This window comes from Tauraco erythrolophus, chromosome 7 (assembly GCF_009769465.1).
Source record: "Tauraco erythrolophus isolate bTauEry1 chromosome 7, bTauEry1.pri, whole genome shotgun sequence".
Classification (NCBI taxonomy): domain Eukaryota; kingdom Metazoa; phylum Chordata; class Aves; order Musophagiformes; family Musophagidae; genus Tauraco; species Tauraco erythrolophus.
Window position 1 is genome coordinate 46,637,668 of NC_141471.1, and position 23,095 is coordinate 46,660,762.

Sequence of the window (23,095 nt, forward strand, 5' to 3'; positions counted from 1 at the left end):
TTAGCACATCAGAGTGCAAACATATACCTAATTATTGAGGCTTATGAGGGAAGCTCCCTATCAGCAATATTTTCTCGTATGTTTTCATGCACTTTTTTTAAAATACTTTTCTTTGCACTTTTGAAAAAACACATTCCACTATGTATGCAATTTTAAAGCATCTGGGATGAGCAGTTGTATCAGAGAAATACCATTCCCGTTCCAATACAGTAGGATAGTTCCTATGACATTCTGCAAAGCACCTGTTTTAAAAGTGCATCTTACTAATGCAAATATACTTAACTAAGAATATAAATCACTTACCAAATATTTTACTAGAGGCAAACGGTGAGAAAAAAACATACTGATCTGATATAGCCTCAAAATATGTTATTTTTGTCTTCTGACTCTCAACTAGGTGGGCAAGACAATAATAATTTCCTTTTTAGTGTCCCTAATAACAGTTCTAATAATAAACTAAAATAAATTAAGAAGCTCTCTGGTAACAAAACAGTTTTCTCTCTCTGTAATTTTAGCTTCAGGGATTTGGACAGAGGATGGAAAAAACCCCCAAGAATCTCACTAATCTGTGGTGCCACTTTATATAACCAAACAAAAGCATCATTGTTCCTTGTTTTAAATGCTCGATTTAACTCCTTAGAAGTTGTTACACTGCTTATTTAAAAAATAAAACTCCTGGTTTTGAGTGCGTTTCACCGGCACCCCTCCCCACAGACACGCCTGCTAACGCAAACCACAACACCGATGGCGTTGCAGTCGTTTTGCAAACGCCTCTGGAAACCCGGCATTGCACTGGCGCGGGCAGCTCGCCTTCCCGGCCGGGATCACCGATTTCGGCTGTTTACCTGCGCTTGACCCGTAAGGCAGCACGAAGAAAACAGCGTGACAACAAACAAGAAAGCAAGCTCGAGAGAAAGCAAGCCACAGTGAGGCAACCGCTAAGTTTTAACCATTCAAAACAGAGCCCTGGTGGAACCTCCGTTTCGGACTCACGAAAGGTACGGACGCCGGTCCTGCCTACGGCACCTGCTCGGGATACGCGGTACCGGCCTTCCCGCCCCCGATGCCAAAGGCGCCGAACGAGCAGCCGGCCGGCAGCAGCTCCCGGGGCTGCCGATGCTGACCACGCCGGGCCGTACGCCGCGCCCAGGCAGGTGCCTCGGGACTCGGCTACCGGGGAACGGCGGCACCCAGGCGGCGGGGACGCGCGGCCGCACGAGCCGGCGTCCGCCACGCCGCCTTCCCAAGGCGGCCTACGGAGGCTCCGCCACCGACGGAGCCGAGCGAGGCGGCCCCGCCGCCCGGTCGCCGCTGCCCACCTGCCGGGCCCGCACTGCCGCCGCCGGCGGCTACCGCGCGCGTACCCGCGCGCACGTACCGCTACCAGCGCGCGGACCCGCGGCCGCAGCGCGCGCTCCGCCGCGGGCAGGCTCCGCCGGGGCGGACACGGGGAGCTGCCCCTTACCCGGTCCCCGCCCCGCCGGCGGGGGGCAGCGACAGAGCCCGGCTCAGTTCCAGCGCAGGCAGCTCCCGGCCCGGGCTCGGCCTCGCGCCGTCCTCCAGCCGCCGACGCTGGCGTCGGCCGAGCCGGCCCTCCGTGGGGCCGCGCCGCCGCCCCCTCCTCCTCCGTTCGCCGGCCCTCTCCGCGGCGTCCCCCCTCGCGGCGCAGCCCGAGGTCCCCGGCCCAGCCTCCCTTACCGCCACGGCCGGACAGCGCACCGGGACTCAACGCACCAGGGCTCGGCCCCCATCGCCCGGCGCAGCCGCCCCCGCCGACGGCCCCGCAGGCGGCGGGAGGGGGCGGGGCGGGGCAGCACCGCGGCGGGCGAGGGGATTCCGGGCGGGGCCGCCGGCGGCGGGGACAGCGCGTGCGCTCCCAACCACGCCAGCTTCTGCACGAGCTGCCGCTCCGGCACCGTCTCGCCCCGCCCCGCCCCCGACGCTGACGTAGCGGCCGCGCCCGTCCCCGCGCAGGCGCGGTCGTCCGCCGTCAGCAGCGCGCCGACCGTGGCGCGGGTGCCGGGGCGGTGTGGGTCGGGGGCGGAACGGCGCCCGGGGCCTCGGCGGGGCCCGCAGTTTCGCAAAACGTTGCCCATCGGGGACGGGAGGATTAGGTGGAGCAAAGGCGCTGGTTTCAGCTTTAGGTGCTGCTGCCGCCCTTGGCTACACACCCTTACACACCCCGTCCTGTAAATCCCAACGATGGAACCACAGCGGTTTCTCAAATCACAGAATCACAGAATGGTTCGGGTTGGAAGGGACCTCAAAGATCATCTAGTTCCAAACCTCCTGCCATGGGCAGGGACGCCTTCCCCTAGATAGGTGGCTCAAAGCCTCATCCAACCTGGCCTTGAACACTTCCAGGGATGGGGCATCCACAACTTCTCTGGGCAACCTGTTTGACTGCCTCAGCACCCTCAGAGAAAAATTTCTTCCTTATATCCAATCTAAATCTCCCCTCTTTCAGTTTAAATCCATTGCCCCTTGTCCTATCACGACACGCCCTTGTAAGAAGTCCCTCTCCAGCTTTCCTGTAGGCCCCCTTTAAGTACTGGAAGGCTGCTATAAGATCACCCCGGAGCCTTCTCTTCTCCAGGCGGAACAGCCCCAACTCTCTCAGCCTGTCTTCATAGCAGAGGTGCTCCAGCCCTCAGATCATCTTCGTGGCCCTCCTCTGGACTCGCTCCAGCAGCTCCATGTCCTTCTTGTATTGGGGACCCCAGAGCTGAACGCAGTATTCCAGATGGGGTCTCACAAGAGCAGAGTAGAGGGGCAGAATCACCTCCCTTGGCCTGCTGGCCATGCTTCTTTGGATGCAGCCCAGGATACGGTTGGCTTTCTGGGCTGCCAGTGCACATTGCCGGCTCATGTTGAGCTTCTCGCAGGGCTGTTAACATGAGGGGCAGGGAAGCGATCCCTCTTCATTGCAGGGACTGCTGCTTCTAACAGCAGTGTGTCCGCAGGTGTTACTTGGGGACATAGAAGGGAAATCCCTGACACAAGAAGTCGCTGATCTTTTGCAAAGAGGAGGGAAGGGGTTATCCAGGTACTTGGGCGCCACTTCGCATTGCCTTTCTTCTGCAGAAAGAAAATGCCAAATGGGCGAACAACCAACCATGAGGTCCACAGTCCCAAGGGGAAAAGCAAAAGCTATTTTTCTGCAATTACTAATGTTTTGATGTATATGTTCAGTTATACATCTGTTTTTCTTACAAGGTAGTTGGTGTCAAGAAGCAGCTGATGCAGAGATGTGCAACCTCAGAGCAAAAATGTCTATTGCTGACGACTTTCAGAACAAAGAGAGATTAACTGTTAGGGATTGGAGTTAACTTGCATAATCTACTTCATTTCCAGGCAGAAAAGGTTAAAAGGAGGACTGACGAGGTTTAGGAACTATCCGTAGTTCAGTGAAGCTTTAAATCAAGTTAACTGCTCTCATGGCCCTTGGGGGGATTTGCATAATTTCCATAACGTGCAGCATGTTTTTTGCCTCCTGATAGGAGCCATCAGTTATGTAAGCAAATTGGTTGCATAATTATGCAGATGGGAAATGAAATTTAATTTATTCAACAGAAAAGTGTGCTGTTCTGTTTCACAAGGGATTTCTTTCAATTCAGTGAGGAATAAACTAAACTGGGAGAGGTAATCAGCAGATGACACTGCCAGATACCAGCTCCATTGCACAGGGTACCCATTTTCACAGAGCCAGAGCACCACGCCCCCCGAGCACAGGAACGGATTCCTACTTTTTAGCTAAAGGTCTCAATGCTTACTACTTAGAAGTATCACCACAATATTCCATGGGAGCAGTAGTGTGGCTTTATCTGGTCTCGTTATTCCCCGTCAGTTCCCAGGATACATCCCACTGTCTCAACAAGAGTAGTACAGACATTTCCAAATGGAAAGCTTGTTTTATACCAGATAAAATTAACATCTGAAAAAGTCTGTATTTTGACTGCCTCTTGTCCCCTAACAGAAGGGTAATTTTAAGCATCACGATAAAGTTGCTACTGGTGGCAACTGAGACATTTTCTCCTTGCTCCTTTGTTTCTGTTCTGGTCCTCAAACTGCAGATGGTCAAAAAGTGGCATCAGTTTCTCCAGTCTCATCACATGCATTGGCATGGAAGCTCTGAGGCCAATGACGTCAGCATTAATATTTTATACTAGTCATTTTAGAAAAGAGTTATGCAGAAGAGGTTAAGACTGAAAAATGTAGACCTGGGATTTGCAAAAAAAAAAAAAACCCCAAAAACCTGCAAAGATGCAAGATGTATCTGGAGAACATTAAAGCACAAAAATGTGAACTAGTAATGGCTCTTAGCGTGGCCATATTTTACTAAGCTGAGGAGTATGACATTAAGATTTTAGTAATTAAAAGTTTGATTACTACACTGGGGACATTTGATTTTACTATTTCTCCTCATGTGAAACTCTCACTAGCATCCATTAGAATTCTTCAGTGAATCGAGCACAGCCTATGGGCCTCGCTGTAGCCGCCACTTGGGCCTGCAGATACAACTGGAAGCTGGCCATGTCCACAGCTGGGAATTTCAGCCCAATTTATTCATGAGCATTTGCTACATTATGTGCTATGGTGTGGTGAAAAACTGCATGATCTGACTGATTTCACACATTCTTAACCTCCTCACGCAGCATATATCATATTCTACGTTCTTGTAGTGGTTACGAGATATTAAACTCCCCACCTCTGCTTTGCCACTTGCCTATCCTCCTGCACACCTAAGAATATTAATTACAGGGATCTGGACGGAACTGAATAATGACAATACTGACTCACAGATATTTTGGATAATTCATATAAAGAATAAAAAATGTTTATTAACATCTTAACAACTCCAAAATGATCCCTCCAATTGCTTGACATACTTTATAAAACATCATAAAACTATCAAGCTTCTATTTCCAGCTTTTCACCTCTGTTCCTGATGTGAGTTAAACGCTCAAAACTATCAAAGCTTTGAAATAAAATTGCTATAAGTCTTCCAAACAACATTATTCTGTTTTAGTTACAAGAAACTGTTCATCCCGAACAAAAGTAATGTTTCCAAGAGCATACCCTGTAATGAGTAAAAATTGAAGAGAGATTTTTCACAAAGGGAATTTCTCATGCATCTAACAACATATTGAAGAAGCACAGCATTGTCTAGACCTAGTTACTGAGAGCAGCACAGGAAAGGGGTTTTTTCATGTTTTTCTGTCTCTCTCTGCATACGTTTTATTTCCTGTATGAAAAATTAAATATATCAAACGAGTTGCTTAATCTCAAACATAAAAGTTCTTTCAACTACTAAGAAATAATAACTTGTATCTAAGGAAAAGCAAAAATATGGATATTGTGTACTGAGTGGCTGGCTCTGCAAAACTGCATTGTCTCTGTTGTACTTAATGTTATTCTTCAGAACATTTTTTCAACTTTCCAGACTCATTTCCACTCCACATTGGAGTTTTGTCCTGTTTAGCACATGGAATTTCTGTCACCAAAATGGTAATGTGAATGTTGCTCAAAGAATCCTTTCTGATGCTTTGGTACAGATCACAGTGACCAGATTTATATGGTATTTCAAGGGGACCCAGACAGTAGCAAAAAGTGAAATACAGGACTTGAGAGTAAAGATGTTTAAATTGCCTACTGGCTTATCACAGTGAGAGGAAGAAACACTATATTGACAGAAACAACTGGATCCTGATACACCAGTAATAACAAAACTTCTGAGCAATGATGTGGGGAGCTTGCTTTGCTTGTTAATGTAAAACATAACCGAGATTGCACCCTATCAGCTGAAGATGATACTCAGGAGATGGAGCCAAAACATTGCACAAATTTTACATAGTTCCAAGTTAAGCTAGAAGGTCAATGATTAACCTCTGTCTGAAAAATAAAGCAACATTTCCATTTCTTTTCTAGGGATGATCTAAGTGAAAATTCAAGGTTGCTTATAATGGAAAAAATAATGCTGTCTCTAGAACATGCCAAGGTTTGAAGCCATACAGATTACTAAGAGCATTTTGTCATTCTGCGTCTCTCAAACACAGTATTAGCCACATCTGGTACTGCTTACAGAAACGTGGAATTTAGCTAAGGTCCAGATAGCCTCTGTCTAATTCCGAGGAAGATTAAACTACAAAGGAACTCACAAAACGTAATTAGCAAAAATGACTTAGTTTCTCACTGCCAGTTTTAGTTTGTTGAAACCTTCCAAAATTGCTCTTGCCACTAATGCTGGAGTGGCTGGAGAAACATCAGTTTAGATCCCTCATCTGAAACCTGATCACATCTTACCCAGTTTTTCAGCTACTGGATTCGACCAGGTGGATAGCCTTAGAAATGGCAGAGCCATCTTTGTGGATACTAAGTGGTGGAACCCAAAGCCTGTTTGAAGGAGTGCCAACTGTTCTTCAAGAGAAATTCTGAGGTAAGGGGCTTTTAAAGAAACGCCTTCTGATTGTTAGTACTGAATCTACCATTTTTTAGAAGGAAAGGCGATGAGATACCTACAGAAGAATGATACCCTGTGAAGACAGAAGAGGCTCTAGCCCTGCATTTTTTGGTACAGGTGGCACAGGAGGAAGGCAGTGATGTTGGCAGTCATTAGATTCACTCCTCTCTCTTCCAGTAGCAACTCCCAGACAGACTGGATGAGGAGTGCTATCGAAAAGGTCAGGACCTGACCCTACAGAGGATCAGGAATCTAGCGACTGTTGATCAGATTAATGACATCGGATTAATGGCATGAACTTCAAGACTAGAGTGGCAACCCCCCCTGCCCCTAAACAAAAAAACACCTGCACCCCTCCAAACCCCTCCACAACCATCCAGCGCTAAGATCATGATGGCTTTCATAATTCAGAGGCATAAAGGACACCTGCAATAATGCTGCTGGAACCAGGAAGAGACTCATGCCACTCCAAAGAAGGGAAAGATTTTTCAAACATTGAGGGTTTACGCCACCGTCCTGATCTCACTTATGATGGAACAGCCTTAAAAAACCCCATGCACTTCTACACCCAAGAGAGCAGAAATTTTCAGCACAAAAAGCTCTAAAGTGGATGGACAGCAGGACCAGAAGAGCTGTCATTACTGGCATGTTTCTGAAGGTTGGTACTGGAGATCTAAACTAACACTACAGAAGCGGGGAGCTCAGGCAAGTATCAGCTTTGACAGAGGTCCCACTGACTTGCCATGAGAGTTCTGATAATGAAATGCTTGGTCGTTCTTACTCAAGGTGCAGATCAGTAGATGAAGTGTGACTTGAGCAATTCATGTTCTGGATCTGATTCAGGACTTGCAGCTGGAAAAAAGAATTTCTGAAGAACCAGGAATGCTAGAACCAGCTTGCTAGAAGCCTCCATCTCATCGTGCAGCTGGCAGAAACTAAAAAATGGGCAAAACCACTTCCCTCTAAGAGCATAATGAAGGGAGAAAGCAAGTTTTCCTTTTCAGTGAAAGCATACATATACACAAATGTCAAGCCATATACAAGTTATTATCAAGACACAACTAAACCTTCAGCTGTGAGCGACTTTGTGTCAACTCTCTCAGTTCTGTAAAGGAAGGTATCCTAAGTTAGGCATGTCTCAAGTGATTTTGAAGTTATTTTATTCTCAGTGCTTTTTACTGGGTTTTTGGAGTAAGGAAATTAAGATCTAAAGGGCACACAGATTGGACAGTATCTTCAGAAGACACCGTGAAGAAGACAAAAAGAAATGTATTATTTCTACAGGCAATGAAGCAATGTGGAAACCGTGTCACTCAGGAACAGTAGATACACTCAATCAATGCACTTACAAACTATCACCTGCTGGGAGAAGAGTAACAGTGGTAGATTTTCTGTAAAAAAGGAGAACATAAGTTTTGAGGCTGCAGCTTCCTCATTATATAACGATGCCCTTACAAAACAGCTATGCAAGGCAGTGTGACTATATAGTTAGGAAAAAACTACCCCTTCTGTGCTACTATCTGCATTATCATCAACATTAAGTGTTTAAAAAACCAACTTGAGTTTGAAGCCTTGCCGTAAATCGGTACGGCACAGTGTGAACACAGCGGGAACTGCCTTTATTAATTTGTATTATTTTCAACAATGATTGCTTTAACCATTAAAACCCAAAAGACTCTTTACTAATTAATGACTACTGAAACAGCCAGACCTTCCCAGCCCACTTCATATTCTCCTGAAGCCATTTTAGAGCGGATGTAAGCTCCAAGCTGTAAACTTCTTCCATATTGACATTCATGGTCATATGCTTAAGAAAAAGCTTTGGATCAGATACACGAGCAGCCAGGATCAATCTCTTCACTGCCGCTTGATAGTCACTGTTATTCTGAACTGTCTGATCTTCACATCTGTAAGTGAATTTTCACAAATACAAAATTAGGTACCATACGGTCCCTGTGTCACTTGTCTGATGCTTTATACTGGCAATGAGATTACAAAAACATGAAAGCACTGCTTGTGTTCACTTCGCTTAAAATAGATTATGTTAATTTCTAGACAAATTTTAGCTCATTATTCTGAAGAATTAAAAAGTTCGAAAAAGATAACTTTTTAACATATTTTACATTAATAAAAAGTAGTAAGACTTAATGCCAGTGCAAAGTAGGTTTGCAACATTCAGAGCACGTTTAATGAAGAAATGCTTGACTCTGGGCTGGAAAATTCAGTAAAAGAACGTAAAGCATTTTATGAACTGGATACATCAAGAATTCATGTACATGCTTGAATCCAAAAGGATTACTCATATTTGGCATGTAATCACTTTTAGAATAAGGATGTGCCTAAGTGACATGCCTACGTTTTTGCAAGAGCAGAACTTTCTCTTTAAGCAAACAAGCAGAGGTACAACAGCATACACATGAAAACAAGAGAGAGAAAACTTCTCATTTATCAAAAGAACAAAATTAAGAGATGTATTCCTTGGAAGCATAGAGGGGAAGGAAAACTGAGTACTCGAGTTTGAGATGCCCCTGTTCATCCTTCTTAACAAATGTAGCTTTTCTATGCGGTTTCACATTTTGATGCTGAGCCAATCAATCTCAGAGAAAATGGGGTCTTGAAAAATAAATTATAGGTATAATCGAGTGACAGTGGTTGGTGGTTTATGGACAAAAGGAAAAAGCAATAAACCACATTTTTATCTAAAGGTATTAAGTCTCACAGGAAGGAGAAAAACAAATTTAATATTGAGATATCCTCTGCAATCAAGTTAAATGGCTTAATGCAGTTCCCAAAAAACAGGGAAGAAATGTTAAGAGTTGCTTTTCAAAGAGAGTAACACTTTGTCTGTGCCCTTCTACCCCACTGCTTAACCACAACACACAATATCCTGGTTTTGAAAATACAGTACACTAGTAGTGCAGTAGACACATTCAGTTAGGGAACACAGGCCCATATCGCTCTGGAACAATTACTTTTCTGCCACATGCATGTAAAAATAACAACAGTAAAAATCCCCAAACATTTACTGCTCTATAACCAGTTTAGAAACAACGATTAAAACCAAGCATTCTCTTTCCCAGCCAATGGAAAATAAAATCTCTCATGAATTACATGATTACACAGATAAATACAATCAAAGTGGTACATATGTGACAACAAACCTTTTCAGTATTATTTGAAGAGTCTGACTAGTAGTCATTAGACTTTGAATATCACTGGCATTTGAAACAAGAAATATTTCAATGGCCAACAGCATCTCAACCTCAGACAGGTAAGACGGAATCATCAAAAGTTTGTGACATAAATTTCCCTGCAGTAGTGGGTAGCAACCCAACGATAAAGCGCCTGAAAGTAAATGCAGAAACGTAAAGAATTAGGATTACCAATACTGAACATAGATCTGTTTTCTTCGGTATGTGGCTAAGAATGTCAAAAGAAATAACCCAAACTTTTAATGGATGTTACTATTTAACCTGTGAAATGGCCTGATTTGAGAACAGTAGTATTCACTCATAACATTCACTGTTGTAAAATGTTATTTTTATCAACGAACATTATCAGCGGTGATTAAAAAGCTCTGTCAGAAATCCAGGGACACCAAGTGCATAACAACACAAGTACAATTTAGGACAGGTCAGACAGCAGCTTTATTAACTATGACCACAGTGAGAGGACATTTGAACAGCCATCTCCCCCTCTGCTCTCTTGTCCTCTGCCAAGTGATCCCAGAGACCCAATCTAGATAGCATTCCAGGAAAAAAAAAAAAGGGCAAGGAAAACCACTCATTTCAATTATAACAAGGCCAAGTATCCATCCCAGGAGGGATGGACTCCTTAAGTAGGTCACTAACCACCACAATTCTAAGACGGAATCAAACAGTAAATAACGTGACAATATGGAGAGATGGCTTTTGGTGGACGCTATCAGAGTGGCACACCCAGTATTATCGCAGCTCCGAAGTGGGGAGTTGAAAACAAACAGAGACTGTTAGTTTTTAGTTGAAAGGATTCTTCTTTTAGTTAGGATAAACTTCTTGGCCAGACCTCTCAAATCTTGAATATTAATAATTTTACCATCACTGCTCTAAACAAAAGTATAAAAAAAAAATCTAATTTGCTTAGATGAAGAAGTGAGGACGATGCACTTACTAACCATTTCAGGGTTCACGTTTTTGAAATTCTGAAATTGAACGTGAAAAACTAATTTTATCAGAATCACATTTATCTCCTGCTAGGTAGTATGCACTGATTCATACTTTCAACTGCCGCTATTTCCCAATAAACATTTTGGTTACAAGTAAATTCCTGATAGTGACACAGAAAGTACTCTTTGCTTCTTATGAAGTATACTCTTACCCATTTCTCCCCAACATACTGAGATGAGCATATGTTATCCAAAGAATGTAAGAGAAGGATATTGTTTAAGAAACAACTTACTTTTGTAATAGGTCCTAGCTTTGGACCACAAAGAACTTCTTCCCAAAGCTGTGATTAATCCTCTAAGTAAAAAAAAATCAATAGCTATGTTTTTTGAAAGCATGAAGTCTACTGCAGAAGATGAGACCCCAAGGTTCTTTCTCTCAAAACAGGCATTTATTAGCTTGTTAAAAAGGCAGCTGTACTGAGAAACATCTACGGTATCTGAAATGAAATGAAGAATATTAACTACTGAATTAAATCAAATGCAAATCTAATTGAAGAACTGCTTCTCAATCAGTACCTAAACAGGAACTCTTGCTTCTATCAGCAAAACGGAACAAGGTTGAGATAACTTAGGATAATGCTTTATTCATCACAAGTCTTTTCATGCAGTTAGTTCATGCACGTTGTGAAAGAGAAGTGTTATGGTCCAAGTAACAATTTGCTGCCAAAACCAACAGGATCAGATAAAAATATATTCACTTGCCTAAGCCTATAAATACAATCTTCACCTGATCTCTCTGACTTAAAATTTGGACCAATAAAAACCACCTTGATGCGTCAAGTTCTACTTCTACTCTCACTCTGACCTGTCCACCTCCTCTCAACTGTCCCCTTCTCGGCAGGACTCAGCAGCCTTTTATCCACCTCATGCCTCAAAGGACCAGATCCTTTAGGATTCTCTGAGGTGGTGTCTTCCAACTAAGCTCTCCTAACATAACTAAAAGCACACACTTGGCAATAAGACCGAGACCTACATGCAGGAATCAGCTGTTTCCTCAGTGGAGCCTAAGTAACTATGCATCTCATCTTGAAGTACATATCTAAAATTTGTCAGGTAAATTGAGCCCAAAAGAGCACTTGCTTCTTAACATAGTATGTAAAAGAAGCCTAGGTGAGCTAGCTCAGTTATGGAAAAAAAACAATGCATTCATCTGAAACTAAGACAAAAATGAATTGCCCCAACAATATCCTCTTTTATCTTACTATATAGACTGTGTATGATCCTTAAAAATTTAGTGGGTCTTTCTTGTTGCCCTGTGTAGCAGAGCCAACTTGAAAAAGAGGACAGATGTATAAACTCTGTGTGTGTGTGTACGCATCATGCGTGTGTGCAGCAAGAGCTATAGAGTACGATACATATTTTAACTGACACTATTTGAAAAAAGAAACGGGCTTGTCTAAAAGCATCATACTCCTTCAATAAACTTTAGCTGGAAAACAAACGTAAAGAAAGTGCACAATCATCTGTTGAATTTTTAGCTCTTAACACAGTACCTTTTTCTTTACTTACCAGAATGATTTTGAAAACCTGGTAAGTTCTGCAGAACTTCAAATGCCTGCCTGTACAAACTCCTGCTCAAGTATTTGCGTGCTAGTGTACATAACAGGTTATGTCGACTGAGGATGTCCACTTTATTGCAGGGCCACAGTGGTGCATTTGTGGTCCACTCTGACTCTGCGGCAAACCAACAGTGCAGTGTTAAATTCTATGAACTGAAACTGCTGGACACTGAGACTTTTGGCCATTAAGAATTTACTGTAAACTGTGACAGAAAACAAATTTCAGAATTTCACAGAAAACGCAGTTCTAGTTATTAATAATTTGTTCCTTATCACCAGTACTTCTCAGATGAGAGTCTCAGAACCTTTATACTGTAAATAACCCCTTTTCTGAAGTATCACGGTAGTAAAATAAACTACCAGTGGCATGTGTATGTGTGTAAATAAATATGTATATATCTATGCATACATATAAAATTGAATGGCTGATTTTAGATCCTCAAGATGACTTTATAGAACACCTTCTATTCTTATTTATACTTGAGTTTCTTCTCCTTTCAGCAAAATTCCAAAAAGCCAGTAATTATGCATTATGTAATTGCAGAAATATGGTACTATTCTAAAGCTATTTTCCTAAATGTGGATACTGCGAGCGGTAAAGCAGCACTGCATTGGTGCAAGCCTGAAAACTTTTGACACTGAATGTCACCTGGCTCAAAGGAAATCTACATGGGGCAGGGTCACTCTCCAAGCTGCACCCCTCCCTTATTACGGTAGGCTTTTGAGTAGAAATGGTGTTGATGACAGACTACTGTGAAAATTCTTCTAAAAACAAAATTTGGTATTAGTTGTAATATTTCTTATACATATCAAGAATAATGCTAACTAGTAAGATAGAGCACATTTTATTTTTGTTGTCCTAGTATTATTAACTTTATTTAATAACATAGACCAGCTTGTAAATTTTATCTGAAATCTATCATAGAAAGGGACTGTTCAAATTTAAGCCAAAATGTAGTTTTTTATGAGACAAGCTTACCTCTCAATACCCATGTTGCTCCATCCAAACTTCCAGTTTTAAGAAAAATTTCTGCAGCTTTATTAACAATTTGACATCTTGATGCTAACCTCTCTGCACCTGTAAGTCCTTTCAAGACTGTAAAATGTATCTGTAGCTCATGCAATTTATCCAAAACCTTCCTTCCCTGGCATAAGAGGGAGAAGGGAAAGGGGGAAGGTCAGAGAAAGCAATGATATCAGTGAACACAGAGTGTATTTACCCAAAATACAGCAGATTTAATTCAGTGATACAGATTTATAGGTATCAGTTTAGTCATCCAAGCTGAGTTAGGACAGAAAAAAAAAAGTATAGTAAAATTTCTAATGAATAGTAAAGGTTTTTTTTGACTGTGTGGGGACTCTCCCCCCCCCCCCCCCAATCTATTGTTGAACAGTTCCCAGCACACTATTCCCCATAACATTGTTTAACTATATAATGCTCCTATACATTATTTTAAATATACTTGGTAATTAATTTGTATTTCCTTACTTTAGTATATTATTTTACTCTTTTGATTCCATTCAGGACTACACAACCTATAAAATGTGAAAAAGATCATACAGAAGCATAATTGTTAAACTGAAACAATTACTCCAGCATAAGCCAAAGAAAACACTGATAGCTGTACGCAGCAGGATAATAAGCTGGAAAAAGCTGGGCCTATCTGGCCAACAGTATAACAACCAACAACTTTATCATCATATTCCAGGTTGGTATTTATACTGGTTTTCTACAGAAGCTTCCTAACTTTCTGGTTGGCTTTTTCAGTCAAAGATGGAAGAAAGGTAGCAGTCTCAAAGATAATTAAGATCTGACCAATCTTAAAAAGATGATGATTGAGTCAAGGTGGGATATCAAATTAATGTCCCCAGTAAGACAAGGACAGGCAGGATTCAGCACTCGTCCTGTCTGGCAGCAACTTGCTGGTCAAACAACACGAACGAGCCTCTAAACTAGACATGCTTCAGCTCTTGCTTAGTGGGTGCGTCAAAGAGGAGATGGCTTATTAAAAATTGTGGTCGTGTGTGCATGCATTGTGGTGGCAGAACAAGGGTTGTGGAGGCAGAGTGAAAGGGAAGCTTAAGAGAAAGACGTTAACAGAAAATGAAACTTATTAAGAATCTCATTTTTAGAAAATGCTTTATGCATATGCATATATTAACTGTCATATGCTCAAAATTGGAGACTTTTGAAGGCCTATAGGTGTCTGCAATAGTTTATCTCAGTGTAACCCATAAAAGAATACTAACTACATCATTGCAGTTAACATTTCAGGTGTAAAGAACCTATTCCATTGTAGATGTATGTGGCTGAAGGGAAAAAAAAACATATCAGGAAAACTCAGATAAAACTTTGACAGCAAAACAGAAACTTTAAATCTAAGTGTAAACCACAGACAAAATATAAAATTAAGAAGGACCTGCATCTATTTCATCCTCTATCAAAGGAAGGGCCACTAAGAAGTGGGTATTTATAGAAAGATGGAAAGTATGCAGCTATAAGCATAAATGATCTATAAAGGAAGGGCACTCAATTAAATTGAAGTTGTGGAATGAGACATATAATTGGACAAGAGTCTCTGACCAATCCTCTGAAGTAATAAAAAGTTGGGTAAAAATAAACTATAGCAAAGTCCTTCAAGATAGGACACAGCTGAAGTAGGAAGTGGATTAAATAGTTGCCAAAGGAGCATTAATGTTGCAGGATTCTCCCCAAGTAAATGTCCAGAAAGTAGTCTAGTGTTGCCTGAAGAGCTGTCTTCATGGAAGACCTATTCACATTTCAAATCCGCGTGTTTTTTTCAAAGTACTTTTAGTAGATCCTGTTATGCAAGAGAAACACTACACATGCTTCTGATACATTGCACCTCTGAAATTATGACATGAAAATGAACCTCCTTGGAATTTCAGAGGTCCTGCAACCCAAATATCAGGCAGTCCCTTAAGATGGATCTGGAAAACAGCTAAAACGTATGAAGGCATTTCCCTACAAACACTGAATATATGGTGTCTCTGCTGAAGACGACAGCCAAAATCCAAGACAGCCAAAACCCAAGCCAAACTAAGCTCTTTGATGGGCATGTGAGCACTGACCACTCCTCAATGCTAAAAAATTAGACTACCTGTTCTATGGCCAGGAATATCTTAACGGCCAGGAATATCTTAACTGTTGTAACTGCTAAGTGTTGTGGAACAAAAATGCTTAAAAACCTTCTACTGCAGTACTACAAAAGTGGTAATGCAAAGACCCTCTCTTTCCCTTTACTCCTAAACAGTACCATACTGTGCTGCAGCTTGGTAGGGACCTGCTAAAGACCATTCAACTCAGCAAGGTGATGCTGCAAAATTTATGACTCATTAAAATGGGTGTATTGCCTCTAGACTAAGCACCTCTATCATATCTCTCCTGAGACTTGAGTTGACACTGGAAACAGACTGAGCAGTGCACAGGTTTTACATAACAGAATTCCTGAAGGTCATCCCCTAGAGACAACAGTACAAAAGATATTTTAATCCTTTGATGCAAACTAGATAATTCACAAAAAAAACCCAAAACATGAAAGGGGACAAGGAGAGTGTTTTGCTTTTGTTCATAAAAATATGTGCTGGAAATCATCCTGTATGGGATGAGAAACATCCCAGTACAGCGTAATTGTTAGTTGTAAGGATCAGGTCCATTGACACAAAGATATGTTCAGAATGTGATCACTGACCAAAACACACTCTAAAATCATTGGTGGTTTATATTATTTCTTATGTTGCCACTGGTCATGTTGCATTGTATAAGAGATTCAGTTTGGAATATACATTGCTTCCTTTCCAGCAAGAAAAAGACGAATTTAACATCGAAGTGGATCTTGCTGCAGTGAACTTATTATCAATAGTGCACGAGGCACAAACATCCAGTGAAAAGGTCTAGTCTCTTAACCCTGGCCCCTTGTAATATCTGACAGCAAAGAAAGGATTGTAAAGGCTATCTCTTTGTGAGGTCCGAGTCTTTGCAAGACTCACAGAACTTGGAACCCTAGATTTGATGGAGGAAAAGCACTTCGATGGAGAAAAAGCACTTCGAGTGACGTTCTGGGGAATGAGCAGTTCGCCAAGTGCAGTAGCAGCCTTGCTATGCTTCTCTTCTGTCTTCCTGGCCTTACCCATTCCATTTTAGGCCAGGTTCAGAAGCATCAGTGCAGGAAAGGGCCCACTCAAACTTCTGTAAATATTGCTTGAGTTGGGAGCTCTCAGAATACAGCAGTATTGCCAGACGAAGAAAGACACATTTCTGGGAAACAATCCCATCAGCACCTCACCCCAGAATCTCAGGAAGATCTGTCTCCTAATTCAGATTCATCTTTAGCTCAGATTAAGTCGAAAGCTGAACCTGAACAAACAGTTTCTAGGTTGCAAGACAAAGTTATGACAGGCTCCATAGAAGACTGCTGCTCAGAAAGGCACAATAAAATGCTTTTATCCAGCAGGACAATTAAGTACTACTAAAATGGTAGGGAGGCAGGTGGCACATCCAGCCATTCAACTAGAGAAACACAGTCTGACATCCAGAAAAGAAATTACTCATTCTTTTTCTTCCAGTCAGGTTCCTATAGTCCCATATACCTTTGTCCACTGCAGCACTTTGTGATAAGAATACATTACACTTATCCCAGTCCTTCCAATGAAAATTCTGTCTGCTTCATTAGGTTGTGAATTTTTTATTACTGGAAAGAAAAAAAAACCCCACATTTTAAAAAATTTACTTGTAAATGCAGTTTTGAAGAAATTACACATTTGAAAAACACGGTCATTGTGAAAATATTAAATACACTTTTGAAAATATTTGACATTAAAAGCAGTAACTTCCTAAGTCTTAATACCAGAAGTAGTGTAAATAACTATAGTTTATTCAGACACTATTTCATACTAGTCTGATTCATCCAATAAGATGCTTGGACATGCAATGGCATAATTCAGTAACATTATTATTTGTAAAGTTTTGCGTTTTCTGGCACCATGAGGAAACGTTGGCAATTACAGAACTGAGTAATTACAAGTTTTTCCAATCATATTATACAATCGCCTTGGAAGCACTGTTAGTATTCTAAAGCAGTGGTTTCCAAAGTGGGGTGTGAGCATGACAATCCATTCAGGTGTGGAATGAAAATATTTTTTGTACCATTAAAAATAAAATATTTTTAAAAGTAGAGTTTTATTTCATCTTCATATCATATTTTTAATTTCTATTTTTGTGTATATTTTATAATGTACTTAATATATTAGTGCAGTAGTACATGTATGCAATTTATAAATAAATAAACAAACTGAGGGTAAGTTTTTTACTGATAGAGGTTCCTGTCAGTTTGGAGACCACTGCTCTGGGGAAGTATAGACTAAGTTCCAAGCCCTACTAAAATCTTCTGTCTGTGTCACAACTGGAAGCTGTGATAGCTGTTTTATAATATGAAAGTCTGTGGTCAGAAAGGCCATGTGACATATCTGGAACAAATATTCATCATGTTTTAGTAGTTAATACAGGTTGAAAAAGATCCAAGTCATTCTTTATAAAACATTTTAATATCTCACTGACCCTTCACTGAGCCTCTGTTTCCTGCAAACTCATTAGGAAGAATGACACAAATATGTAAAAGAAGAGGCATAAGGAGGAAAGGGCTAAGAAAACCTGCCAGAACTAATAAAAAACTAGAAGGTGTTCTGTGGACCCAGTCCTTGCAGAAATTCTTTGTTCTTTAGAGAATGAAATAATTCTCAAAATCCAAATTATTTAAAAAAAATACAAACTATATACATGATGTAACCCTGTTCAATGTGTTCTGAAACATACAAATATATGTATAGCTGTATTTACAGCTCTGAAGTTTATTTAGGCTATTAAAGTGTGACACTTCACATGACAATACTTAAATAAGTTTGCCCTTGTCTTGAGAAACGGACATTCTTATTAAAAGACCATCAATTTTGGTTTCTCTTCTTGATTTCACAAAGCTCAAATGTTCTTCTTTCTGAACTTTAAGTGTAAGCACTGTGGATTTTACTTCTACTGGAAAATGGCTTGTATTGAGCATGTTAGCTTAATGTATTTGCACCTCAAGAAATTCTGAATATTGTAACATATAACATCAACTAATATTCAGAAAACAGTGTAAGAATTTGTTTTTTTACCTCTTTTAAATTAAAACTCTACAAGAATAGGAATGAACAAAAAGCATTTCTTGCATCTTAACTTTACCTGCATCAGCAAAATCACAAAAAGGAACTCCTGGTCTGTCTGTCTCAGAATCTCTGGTTAGTATTTTGGCAATACATAAAGACAATTTCTCAAGATCATCAAAACATTCACATCCAGTTCTTGCACTAATATACAAAGCTCCCAGCTTGGTCCAATCGCTTTTTTCCTTGCAATGCTGTGAAGAAGGCAAGAGAGAAATGTAAGCGAACCTGCTTCCAGAACATCAAACAGAAAATATATTGAAATTCGAGAGATACACCTGGGATAGACATAAAGCAGAAAAAAGATGCAAATGAAACGCTACTGCCAAGAAACTCTATGTTCAACACGGCACAGTTAACATACTGCCTAACTTGCATGGACTGTTAATCACTTTTGTCCCTCAAGAAATTAAAATCCTTTTTCCATTTATCTTGATCTTAGTTGTGGAAACTCGTAAGTTATTCGTCCCATTTAAGAACTGGTATTCATCCACTATTTTACTAACTTTGTTGTTGTTGTTCACAATGCATGACAAATTGATAGTTACTTTCTATACGAATTAAGTCTTTTGCTTGCCACATCATTTGATTACTTCGGTTTTAAAAGAGTAAAATAACAGTCCTGCTGTTCCCCTCTTAGATTTTGGTCTCAGGACCTGTGCAGTAAGTGTGATAATATGTGAAATGTATTATAATTGTGCATAATAGGTAATCTGCCCTTGAATGTGAAAGATGCAACTGTCCTATTAAAGAACTTGTTATAATCTTTTCCTATTCTTTAAAATACCTGCTTAGTGTTGCCAATTATAGCCTTTTACAATTATGCCCTTTTAAACTAGGTATGAATTCTATCTGCTAAATAATATATTAAATATTTTTTTTAGGAAGAATGATGTACCACTACCAATTACAAGCACAATAATGTCAGGCATAGGAAATAATTGCTTAAAATTATAAAATCTTTGAATTAGATGCAAAACCAAGATAAAAAGTACAAGCACATAAATGAGAAAAGCCAAAGACGGTTTTCTCCTGCGTGCTAATCTTTCCCAAACATGGCTTTGCATGAAACTATTTTATCATAATCTCAACATACTTAATAATAAAGCCCACTAATTTTAAATGATGTAGAAATTGCTATTTCTTGTAGGTTTAAAAGACGTCATGGTTTAAATATTCCAACGGGCTTGAAGAATGCACAGTGTACCTGAATTTCAGCCACTGCCAAGTTGAAGTCAAAAAGCCAGTTCTTTTCAAAATATGTTTCCTGAAATCTTCCATAAGAACAAAATATTAATACTTAATTTTAACACATCCTGTTGAACTAAACTATGCACTAGCAGAAGGTGATCAACAAATTATCCCATATAAACTAAAAATTGATGTGATTTTTAATCCTATTTACCACACACCATGCAAACTGGACACTGACAACATACAATCATGCCAAGGGAAGTCAGTAGATGTATTAAGGAAATAATTGAGCAGAGTTATTTTCGCAGAAAATATTCCTTGTCTCAGTAGAAATTTAACTGAAAAGGTATGAATAAGACTTGCAATTCATTAAGTAAATGCAGAACTGTATCGCATGTATTTCTGACATAAAGGCAAAAAAAAAAAAATTAATTACATGAAAGAAAGTGCTGTTTGGCTTCAAATACCTAGGAGCATAATACTGTTTTCTGATGCCACCACTGAAGCAACGGATACATGCTACCTAGGCATGAATGAGCTGACACAGGGAGTTGAAGTAGCACAGTTGCTCAGTCTTCACAGAAACAGACTGTTCCTCCGTTTGTGCTGAAAACACATACATACTGAGGCAACCTGGAAGGGGTCACTCCTTTGTGAATTAGATTACTAATAAAAATTACCTCCAACATGTGTGGTAAGTTGCACTGGTAGAACACTAAGATCCATGGCTGAAAGGTACTTTTATGGGAAAAGTATGAAAAGCAGCAAATAATTTCTACGGTGCTTTCACTTGAAACAGCAATGGCTTGTTTTCACACAGTAGATGTGGCATATTTGGTTTCCTCCAAGAATCAAAAGTTGCTTTATGAAGTACAAACTCGTTTCTGAACTTGTGTGTGTGTGTGTGTGTGATGCACATGACGAAAAAAAAGGATCACATCTTGTGCAAGTGATGAGGAGACAGAAACAGTTTTGAAACAGATCTGGGCTGTGATTTTACATTTTGACCAGCACAATCCAGCAGTACTTAAAAAAATGACCCTGCTCCCTAGCTGTGTTGGCACAAGTGTTTATGCAGTCGCACAGTAAATGAAACTAGAAAACTTAAGATTATAACTAATCCTCTTACTGTCTAGAAGAGTTGTTCATTGCAGATGTACTGGTTGCTTATGCAGGCCTAAATATTAAGCCATGACGTTTCTAATTTGACTATGGTTATATAAACTTGTAGCACAGCTGGGAACAGATTATACAATGAAGATCAATATGGAAAAACTAATCATAACTGTGGTCAGAATCTAAGTTTTGACTTAGCAATCCTTGGTCTTTGAAGCACAGTAGATTGACAGCACTTTAAAATACAACTAGGCATAACATGATAATATTTTCATCCAAAACACTGAGTTTGCATTTTCTAATTGTCTTTTACAGTTTTACATAAATTTATAAAACTAGAACCTGAAGAAGGAACTAGATAGATATCGTTATAAAACAGGTCCTTAAAGACATACCTGGATTTTATGCTCAAAACAGTATTTATTTCCTGACTGGAAACTTGTAATTTGTGAAGGAAATTAATAATACAGTCAAAATGTTCAAGCTCAAGGAACATACCAGCATCAATGAGCTGTAATATCAAACACGGGGAAGAAAAGTAAGCATACAAAAAATTTTGATCACTTATGTATTTCCAGAGGCAAGTTGCAAACAACAGCGGGAAAAACATGTCATAGTGAATCTCAGTAAAAAAATAAGGGATAAATGGAAACCTGTACCACAAATTAGAGCTAGTCACAATATAACTTTTAAAACCAGTACTGAAATAATATTAAAGTGACATATATGAGTTTTAAAACAGCAAGGCATTTCAGAAATTCCAAGAAGTAGCAGTAGTACAATCAAACTCCTACCTTATAAAAGGTACTGATTAATGTAGGCACAGCGTCTCTTATATTCAAAGAAGCCACATGCTCAAAAACTTTCAGAAGAACATCTACAGCGGGCTAATTTAGACAAAAAAGCACAATCAGTTTTGAAATGCTGTTCAATTAGAAAGTTTAGAGTTTTTATAATAGTAACTTCTGAACGGCTCTTTTTCCCCCAAGATCTGACTATCAGAGTAAAATAAACTTACTACTACAAATGACATAGTACTCAAAAAACTAAGAAACTACGGATCAAAGATTTTAAAAATATTACAAGGTCACCTACCAGTGTATTGATTCGTACAGTTACATTCAATATCTGAAATACTTCCCACAACAAACAGTTCTTGAGCAAAGAAATGAGAAGATCATTCAGCACTTGGGAAGAAAAATCCACACCAGGAGTAACTTCTCTGTAATATTTCACAAATATTTGGACTGAAAAAGCAATTAAATGAATGTGACTTTGGGGTAACTGATGCTAAGTATTTAAACTTGTTATTTCTTTAAATTTTAAATGCAGTGTAACAACACTTAATTATCTAGGATATTATAGGACAGGGATATGGAGAAAAATGGGTGAAAGGATCCAGTTTGAATACAGATTACTAGACCCAGACTATTCTGAAATATCTCATGTCATTGAGCTGAACACAATAAGCCCCGCAGGTTTCAAGCAAGCTTAGCTGATGTGGTGCAGCACAAGAAAAATGCACAAAACCAGGTTAGATTTGGTAAGCACATCAAGGTAGTACAGCCTTTCCAGACCGGAAGCTCTAGGAAATGCAGTGCAGTGTTATCATGGTGGATGGTCTTACAACCTGTACCAGTGCTAACCTTGGTAAGACACGTACTGGAGCCTGCTGGTACCCAGTGTTATCTGCATTACAATGCTCAGTGTTTCAGCATGGGAACATTACTACACAGGATGCAACTGGATCCCACATTCACATTATGCTACACTCTAATTTTGAAAACACTTAACACTGCTCAGGACAGGTACAAAAGGAACGACTGTCCAGAGTAAAATTTAAGCCCTTTCTGACTGAACTCAAAAGCTCAGATGGATCTGAACCAACTACTGTCCCTAAAATGTGTTAATTGTACTTGTTTGCATATTCGGTAATGCTAAAGGACTAAACTAAAGCTCTTAGGGTGCTGTAATAGCACTTCATTTTAAGAGCTTAATTCTGAAGTTTTTGGATTTGTGATGTTTGGCCAGGGTGTTTTAAAGTGCCTTAAGAAAATTTTGGCTCTGCTAAACCTTCCCCCTGCCCTAGTTACCCATTTCTACTCTCAATTCTAGTTCCATTAGGGTTCATTTTCCATGGAAGTAAGTCTTACAACAACCTCCTGAGATAACTGCGTATCTCAATACCTAGGAACATGAAAACACATGAATTGGATGTATTCCTTTGAAATCAGAACTTATTCACCGTTGAAGTGGCACCCATTTCTCTCCTGACAGCCTATTTAATTTGCTTTATAATAAGCTAAGTATCAAAGATACATCAAATGCTAATACTATATCATA

At 40.0% G+C, this 23,095-nt stretch overlaps 1 protein-coding gene across 1 annotated transcript in view; it reads right to left on the minus strand.

Annotated features, from left to right (window-relative positions):
* Positions 1 to 12,165: 12,165 nt before the first annotated feature.
* The window catches only part of TOPAZ1 (testis and ovary specific TOPAZ 1), a 32,383-nt gene continuing 21,453 nt past the window's right edge, over positions 12,166 to 23,095 (minus strand). The window contains exons 10-17 of the mRNA XM_086614995.1: positions 21,848 to 21,999; positions 21,547 to 21,639; positions 21,148 to 21,263; positions 19,650 to 19,716; positions 18,462 to 18,636; positions 16,835 to 16,935; positions 13,203 to 13,368; positions 12,166 to 12,338 (exon numbers count right to left, since the gene is read on the minus strand). Coding sequence (XP_086471121.1) covers positions 12,166 to 12,338; positions 13,203 to 13,368; positions 16,835 to 16,935; positions 18,462 to 18,636; positions 19,650 to 19,716; positions 21,148 to 21,263; positions 21,547 to 21,639; positions 21,848 to 21,999 — 1,043 coding nt within the window. The remainder of the gene's footprint in view (positions 12,339 to 13,202; positions 13,369 to 16,834; positions 16,936 to 18,461; positions 18,637 to 19,649; positions 19,717 to 21,147; positions 21,264 to 21,546; positions 21,640 to 21,847; positions 22,000 to 23,095) is intronic.